This window comes from Micropterus salmoides, unplaced genomic scaffold, assembly GCF_014851395.1.
Source record: "Micropterus salmoides isolate LMB-PRFRI ecotype aquatic unplaced genomic scaffold, ASM1485139v1 Ms_hic_scaffold_3, whole genome shotgun sequence".
NCBI lineage: Eukaryota > Metazoa > Chordata > Actinopteri > Centrarchiformes > Centrarchidae > Micropterus > Micropterus salmoides.
In genome coordinates this window covers 15,260,699-15,269,935 of record NW_024042261.1, presented here as the reverse complement: position 1 = coordinate 15,269,935, position 9,237 = coordinate 15,260,699, and the positions used below count along the sequence as shown (strand labels likewise).

The 9,237-nt window shown below is 40.0% G+C and overlaps 1 protein-coding gene across 1 annotated transcript; it reads left to right on the top strand.

Annotated features, from left to right (window-relative positions):
• Nucleotides 1-445: 445 nt before the first annotated feature.
• On the top strand, nt 446-8,975 carry rbm7 (RNA binding motif protein 7). Its single transcript, XM_038693642.1, has 5 exons — nt 446-639; nt 919-1,081; nt 5,902-5,977; nt 7,666-7,759; nt 7,979-8,975. The coding sequence occupies exons 1-5, from the start codon at nt 547-549 to the stop codon at nt 8,336-8,338; spliced, it is 786 nt and encodes a 261-aa protein (XP_038549570.1). The 5' UTR covers nt 446-546; the 3' UTR covers nt 8,339-8,975.
• Nucleotides 8,976-9,237: the final 262 nt, after the last annotated feature.

The window sequence follows — 9,237 nt, the reverse complement described above, 5'->3', positions numbered from 1 at the left end:
TGGAGAAGCTACGCTGCGAATGATGCAGACAGACAAGACGTTCAACTAACGTCAATGTTAGGGAATGGTACAGTACGTTTTAGGGGTGTTTGAAATCGTATTTCAAGATTGTTGAATATAAGTCATGAGTACGGGAAATACATTGTAATATTTAAAAATACAGATAAGAAAGACCCGCCTGAAATGTTGGTTTTGCCTCTTGGTGTGGGGCTAGATCCCTCCAATCCCCCCCGTGTTTCGAACCATGATTAAATATGTCATGTATTACAAAATGTGTTTAATGAAAACATGTTTGCATCCATCAGTTGTTGGAGTTTTATGAGCTAGTCTCAAAGCAAACAAAACATTTACAGCGTCGATGAATACGCGTGTATGCATGTGTCGTAAAGTAGCCGCCTTTCAGTACGACGGGAAGCAGAAATGTAACGGCATTTCACTTTACGACAACCTAGGCCTTCCATTTATATTGAGCAGACGGCTTATTTAAGCTAGACGCTAGCAGCCACAACATAAAACTTGGAGAGTGTCAGTATTTGCTCAAATACAATGGGAATAGAGGACGAAGCGGATCGGACGCTCTTCATAAGAAACTTAGATGCGAGAGTGACTGAGGAGCTTTTGTTCGAACTGTTCTTACAGGTGCTGTTGTCGCTAAAGTTAGCCATAGCTAGCAAATGTCAAGGATAGCATAACACAGACAATGCTAGCAAATCGAAATCGAGTTGAGGTGGTCCGAAAATGTTAGCTTAAGATACGAAGTGTGCAATACGTGTGGCCCACTTACATATGTTGTAACGCAAAGTTTTGTTGTAACACACGCTGTGGACAATTTCGTGTTCTTGAGTCGATTACGGCAGGTAGCTAACGTTAGCTATAGCTAGTTATTGTTTGTGTACACTCATTTAATTGTTTTTGCAGGCAGGACCTCTCATCAGAACAAAAATCCCCAAAGACTCGGATGGGAAACAGAAAACATTTGGTTTTGCCGTTTACAAACATGAAGTGTCCGTGCCATATGCCATGCAACTACTCAACGGGACATCGCTGCATGGGAGAACTATTCATGTGCAGTTCAGATCAGGTGAGTTGACTGTCATTTGTAACCAGTGACCCGTTTTTTTTTTTAGTTTATTTATTTATTTATTTATTTATTTTTACATCTTTGTCATATACAAACATTACTTAAGCTAATCTAATGGAGTTACACTGATAGACACATGTCGAAGTAGCCTCAGTTTGTTCCACACGGGTCACAGATTTCATGGTTTTCTTTAAAAGACAATTATCCGGTGTTGTAGCCCTACTGGTTTTCAAACTAACTGGTTGCCGTGCGCGTGTTGTGTGCAGCAGCTGCGGACTGACTCCATCCACAGATTCAAAAACCTGTTCCTGGCGAGTTTCAAGTCGCATCTTTAATCTTCATTTCTTTTTCCGTATGTGGCTATATAATGTAGTGCTCACTTATGCAATCATGATAGCCGCAGTAGATTAAAGGTGCGACTTGAAAATGGCATATGCCGCCTTATCAAAAGTGGTAGGTCAGTAGAAAATGGCATATGGTGAATTGCCATACATATGCCTGGTTAATGTTCCACTCCCTGGAGTATGATGTGTGATCTTGTTCTACGAACACATTTAACATGCCATAGCTTTGGGTAAATTGGTAAGGATTTATGAAATGACTGTAATTTCAAAAGCAACATATCCCAACAACAGAATCGCCAAGAGAAACTTTACATCCCTTTATTTACGGTGCTCCATTGTCAGTAAAGACAAAAATAAAATATACATTTATGCCAGGAGCTCATTTGCATATGTGTCGGGGTATTGGTGTGATAGTCCGACAGTGGCTTACCACTTTCAAGCGGCATGGAAACGGTATGTGCCGATGGAACTCAGAGGGCATACCACTCTAGGGATCAGCATTTGCTGCTGAACCTCTAGTGGCATATCATCAGCCACTTCTCGATCTCTGCATCACTCTCAATACTCGCTGAAACTATGCCAAGTACTAGTACTAATTTACCTTTTGTTGTAGAAGTTTCTCCAGTTTGTTACTATCATTAATTACAATACTGCTTGTTTCCTAAACATGCCAGTTTTAAGTGTCCCTGTGTTTATTTAAACTTGTATCACACAGTGCGGGGTTCCCACGCATCTTGGAAAACCTGGGAAACAGTTGAAAAATTTTCCAGTCATGGAAAACATATGGAAGATGAGTTAAATTTCCTGGAACACGAGTCAGGTCACATGGTAGCACAGCACTATGGAAACTTAACTTTTTGGCTCACCTGCCAAGGTGGCTGGTAGATGGAAAAAATCCTCCAAATTTTTGATATTAAATATAATATAATAATATAAAACATAACATTAAATTGGTATAAACTTACAAGATGCTTATAAATCATTCAACTTAAACCTCCTCATTAGAATGCTCACTTTCTACAATCACCCTCTTCTGGCCTCCTGGTTCTGATGGAGTCCTGGTGCCACAGCATCACAGCTTTTGTGGGATCAACATTTTTTTTTATACAGCCTATGGATCATTCTCCTTGATCTCTGGGGAGAACAGCAGGGCCATTAGAAGATCTGAAAGCTTGTCAGACACTGACTGGACCGCCAACTACTCAGCTAAAAGCTAAAAACACTCCTAGTACAACTTTTGTAATTAGCTCCTAACACTAGCAGCTTTCACAGAGGTATGGCGCCAATCTGCCGACTCGCTGCACTTTATGAAAGGTATGGAGCAGAATTTTTCCGCCTCTGAGCAGGGAAAGTTGGTGACAGGCACGAGACAGAAAGACTAACGATCACAGCCGACATGCCGTGGCACGCTGCTCGTTCCTGTAAAGCCGAACCGCTATGTGAAAGCACACGATTGCAGGATAAAGGCCTTATCACATGGGATAAAGGTGCAAACTTTTGTTCAGTATGAAGAACCGACTGCGACATAAATGCGGATATTCTTTCTGTGCTGATCTCTATGAAATCGGCTACACTCTCACCCCTAAAATCCACTGGCTATGGCGCAGTTGTCAGAGCTAATCGTGGCCATTATAGTCGATGCTCGTGAGTCCACCAGGCGCAGTGGCCGCGCGCCCGAGAAGCGGCGCTCCGTTCTGCAGAGAATTGGGCTGCGGTCAAAAAGTCAAAATCTCCTTTCCCAACCTCCTCTCTTTGACCTCGATGGAAAACGTCATGAGGTCAAGGAAAGATGTAAAGGAGAATCTATAAGGACTTCGGGAAAGAGGACCGCGGGGCTCAGAGATTCCGACTGCTCTTTTCTAAGCGACGGCGGATGTTACTGACGTTGCTTCACGTGGTAAAACTACAATATTCCGAAGATGGACTACAAAAATCAATCGGAAATCAGCGTTGATAATGTGGCAGGCCGCAACAAACAAATCAGTGTGTGGGACGCCTACTGTAGAGGTTATCCAGCTTGATCTTTGCCTTTTATTACGGGTGTCAGCATCTGCGACTGAAGTAAAATTAATTTGCTGAAGGCTGCAGTACATAACGTGAGGCTACATGCTGCAGCAACATTAACAGATTGCATGCTTCTCCGTTATTGTTGACAGTTTAAGACAGGCCTATATGCATATTAGCAAGTTATGGCATAAGAGAAAAGGCCAATGGTAACTTGCATGGTGATCAACCTCCTTTATCCGTCATGGTTGGTGATTTATTTATTTCTTTATTGTAGAAAACACTTAATGGCTTATTTCACCAACCCGAAACATAAAATGGTGTTGAAACAGTATTGGATTACAAAACAGCCAAAAGAAAACAAACCAAAAGAAAGAAGGTAATTGTGAGTCTTATTAAAGTATCATAATGTGCGTCTGTATTGCAAGGGTCTTGCTAAATGTGGTTGATGGATTTTATCGTTTGAGAACGTGCGCCGCTTTAAATGTTGCCGCCGCAAGGAATTTTGGGACGGCATTCTCTCCTTTCCTTTCATAAAGGATGGTCCGGTGTACCCTATGCTAAAAGAGATATGAAAGGGAGCATTGAAGCACTTTTCCTTAGCTTTTAGAGAATTCGAACAGCTCTTATCATGGCTGCCACTGAAATACAGTACTTCCGGTTCACTTCACTCAGTTAAGAACCTTCCTAATCAAAAATACTTTTTCGAACGCAGCCTTGGTAGCAGGTCTATTTTGCTGCAAGCCGTGTCAAGCAGCACAAACCAGGCAGGAAGTCAGACACAGAACGGCATTGAGAATCCGGGCAATTTTCAAAATAAAATACCCTGTGGAGACTCTTGATCGTAAAACAACAAAAACGATTTAAAATAACAAATAACAAACATTTATTAAAATAACAAACAAAAATAAATAATTTAACTACATAGCCTACTTAATCATAGTAGAAGCACAAAATGCAAACTCTGATTACCAAATCAACAAAATCTAAACATGTCAGCAAAATCAGACAGGCAAAAGGCTCTGATTGTGAAATGCACCTTGTGGGAAATGCAGCCTGAAGTTAACGGAACGAAACGGGATCACATAGAGCTGTGAAGGATGTAGTAGAAGCACAAAAGGACAAATTTAATAAGTAAATAATGTGTTCCAGTGGACTTTGACGCTGGGCTTTGGGCGCAGCCGTAACTTGCTGTAGCCGGAGTCAGTGGATTCCTGGCGTCACTCTCCCTTCCCGACTCCTGTTGCCTGTCCCCTAATGCCACGAATCTACGCCAATCAAACACAAGTAACCTGAAATGAACACAAACAATAACAACAAATGAACGTCCCTAATCGGTGTTACACGATTTTTGATACCTTGGTACATTGGGGACTAATTTCAGTGTGACACACATCCACCAACGCCAGTCTGCTTCTAATTACCGTCAAATAGAAATTATATGCTGGATATATTAACCCGCCAAGTGGCGGGTAGACCTAGGAGCAATGGGTTCAAATGTGTTTGGTATTGTTGAGGAAGTTTGATAAAAGTGAATAGGAGCCCAGCTGTATGTGCATCAAACACCGGCTAAAGACTGGCTAACAGCACTTTATTTTTTTTATTTTTTTCTTTCTTTGCTAGCATTGACTCTTCAAAGTCAATGCTACGTTATGATAAAATGGACCGTAATATGACATGAAACTTTTTAGCTGTAGCTCACAGTGGGTTGTAATTAGCTTTGTTCGTAAAGGGGCTAATGTATGGTGTGATAAGCTGATTTATACCACGGCTTTGTTTAATTTCCTGTTGAGACATGTTCTTTAGAACATCAGTTAACTTTTGGTATTTGCACACCTATGAAGTAGTCCCAGTAATCATATTAAACATGCATATCAATAAACCAAGTTTGTTTTGAAGTTTAAATAAAATGTGGTGTTGTGACAATGGTCTTATAGATGTACAGTGAGCAGCTTCTCTGAACTAGGTTTTTGTACCTTTTACTTCATTTGCGCTAACGGACCTCAGTGATTTTTGAAGTCTATTTGTGTAGAGGCTCTTCAGTTACTTGTGTTCAGGCAGCAGTGATTAAAATATTCATAAGAAAAGTACTTGCCAAGCATAGAACACAAATTGCTTTCCAACAGAAACAAAATTACAATGGCATAACTAAAAAAACATATTAAAGCATAGCTTTAAAACGGGGCAAGATCGATTTTTATCATAATTTCTAGATGAATTCATAGATTTTATAAGTTATAACCGTAGTCTGCACATCTTTAAAATTAGACTTCCGCTGGGAGGAACATATTTGTGTATGACGTGATCCTGTTTCATACCAGCTACATCATCACTGAAAATGTCTGACGGTGTGAAACACAATAATAAAAGTACAAGATTGTTGTACTTGCACAGTGTGGCAGTTATTTTCAAACTTGAATTGTTTTGTCCTTAACTAATAAACTGTGTTTTGTTCCCTTTGCCCCATCATAGGTAGCAGTCACAGCAGCAGTCCAGGGAACTCGCAGACTTCAAGTCCTGCAAATACCCCAAATCCCCATGGCCAGAGGTAATGATGTCTCATGAACAGTTTGTCCAGCAACAGTGCTTGCAACAAAACCTTGTTACCATCAGTAGCGTTACAGCAGCCATTGGCTCGTCATTGCCTCTTAGCCCTGGTCCCTGTGGGGGGATTTGTTCTCAAAGATGCTTCCTCCTTATTGAATATTACTTGGACATTGGACCTTTTTCATGGTCTTGGCAGTGCCTTGTGTACAAAAACTGGCGCTCTGGCAAAATATGTGGTATGAAATGGGATTGGACTGGTCTGTATTTACACACACAGAAGACTCGGTGTGCAATCCTTTCCACGTTTCATGCCAAATTTCATGCACCAGTGCCTATTTAGGGCATTTGCTGGAAAACTTGAAAGTATTAGCCCTAGTTAAATTTGGCAGTATCAGTCCAGTTTAATGTAGTCTTGCATTCTGTGGTGCTTAAATTATGTCAATCTGTTCTACTAGAATTGAGAAAAGCGTAACTTAACATATTTGTTGGGAAAGACAGACTTGGTAGTTTAAAAAAACTGTTCAATTCATATACCTTTTTCTACATGTATCCATCTAGAACTAATTGGAAATTTTGTATGTTATAACTAATTAACTATATGTTTTAACTAATTATGTAACTGTCACTGCAGCTATGGAAAACAAATCTGTGAATAGAAAGCCTCAATGAAATCATAATGATTGTAATTAAAGTATGCCCTTTTAGCCCTCTTACTCCATACTTTGGCATGGCTAATCCCCTTTGTGACTGTCACTAATTTCCACTGTTGGCTTGGGGACAGCTGAGTTCTTTTTGACAGCAAGGAACTTCACAAAAGGAAAACAAATTATCTAGTTCAGTTATGAATAATGCACTTATTGCAACATCAGTTGAAGGTAAATACCCAGTCCCTTGGATCTGTCAGACTTTGCTTTCTGTCAGTGCTGATGGACATGTTGATAGGTTATTATATCGCACATCTCAGCAGTTCTCTCTTGGTTTTTCAACAACCGCAGCATAAATTCAACATGCCAATTATCTTGAGCATTCTCCCAGTTGATGCAATGGTGATATCTGGCTGGTGTGGGTGGATGGATGAATTGTGTGGAACTAGCTCCTGATTGTTCTTGTCTTGAAGTCTTAGTTTGTGTTGGCAGGTTCTTGTTTACATCACGTTTGATAAAGGGATGTACTGTACTAAAATCTTTTATCTGTCTGTATTCACAGGTGTTTTAAAGTTTTACAGTGGATCTTAATGATCGTTGTGTGGTTGAATCACTCATAATCAAAACAATAGGAAAGCACTCTTGGATGGGTGTCACCCTTCATTAATATTACCACCTGTATTTTTGCTGGCTTTATTGTTAGAGACAGATTATCCTTTTATTCTCCCAAGTGCTCATTTTTATCCCCCTCTTGGATATCCAGCTGAATATCTATGTGAACATGACTCAGAAGTAGTTTTTCAAGTGATTCTATGACATCTTAAAACGCATGACCTTTCTGTAAATATAGAATAGGTGAAATAAGGTCAAAGCGTGAATAAAAACATGAACTGGCAATAATTAAAATAATCAGAAATGTTGACGTCAGACTTTGATTTTATGGGAAGTAGATGGGTCAATGTGCAGCTGACCTTATGTAGACTTGTTGCTCTTTTCATTCATTGCTTTAAGAGAAAATTGACACTGATTAGCTTTACTCTTACAGGACCCCCATCCAGTTCAGTTCTCCACCGTACACTCCTCCGCCTCAAATGCAGAGGTCTTTTTCGTCTCCTGATAATCTGCAGAAGAATGTCATGGTAACCTTTATTTTATGCTTTTTCTTTTTTAATAAGACACAGCACTACTGTCTCTATTTAAGATGTGATGTATAAAGACATGCTCTCTGCTTGTTCAAATGTGCCTATATGAAGAAATGTGTACACTGTATAATTTGACAAGAATAGAAATGCACTTTTTGGCCTAAGTGAACCGTATGAAACACAGGTCCTGTTATCAGCCTTTTCTTTCATCCGTAGATGAGCAACATGATGTGGCAGCTCCAAATGCAGCAGTTTCAGCAGTTGAATGGCAGCTCCTCCAAGCCTCTGCAGAGGCAACCACCTGGAGGTGGAAATTCTGGCAGAGGTGGCTCAAGGCAACACGATAAAACCCCCTATCGGCATCAGTCATCCCAGATGAACAGCAGTGGCAGAAATCAGCGCTACACAGAGGAATCAAGTTCCGCCCGTCATCAGCAACTCGGCCACAGCCGGGACAACTACCATCAGAATGACAGGAGTGGCAACCGACACCATGACAGCAGAGGTGGCAACAAACATCATGGCGAGAGGGGTGGCAGCCGTGGCTACCAAGATAATAGATGGCGACGATATTGAGACACAAAGGGATTTCTGTAAAGACTTCAGTCCTTCACAAATTTGTGGACAGCTTACTTAAAAAAAAAAAAAAATCATCAATTATGTTGACGGATTCACATGTATACTCAGGTTGTTTGTACATGATCGAGTTTGAAGATTTAATAACGTATGCCTTAGAGCCATTTTTTGTTTACTTTTTAAGGTGTTTTTAAATTTGTACACTTCCATGTGAGCTTTTCCTCACAGATGTTGCAGATATTTTGAGGGGAAGAACTGTATTGTCATGGGAGCAAGGGGAAAAAAAAAATCAGACATGGCTGGAAAAAAACATGCATTTAAAAAAAAAAAAAAAAGATTTAGGATATTGGCCGGTTTTTATGTTATGCAAATAGTAATGAAATGGTGCTCCCAGAACTTAAAAAATTCTTCAGGTACTTTTGCAAAAAAAGAACAAATGTTTCAGCTAAAGATTCCACCAGCACCACTTTTACTGCCACAGGGCACCATCCTTTCTTAATGTTAGATCTATCCTTGCTCTTTGTAAAAAAAAAAAAGCAAAAAAAAAGGGCTTTATTTTAGTTTTTTTATTCTCAGTCTGTAAGACAACCATTTTAAAATGAACATTTTCATTCTTATAAAGCTCCTTTTCATTTGATTGTTGCATTGTCTTTCTTCTGGCCACAACACAAATGCCTGGGACTTGGCTGTTCATCATGAATGCTATTTACAGCTCTTTGTGTATGTGACAGTTAACCAAGTGAGCTATTGAATGTAGATGCTACATGCAGTAATGCATGCACACATGGCCTGATCTGCACCTATAAATGGCACATGTGTAACTAATATGCTTGTTCAGTGGGTTATGAAGTAATCTACAGGTGGCGCCATGCACATCCTTTTTATTGAATCAATTAAGA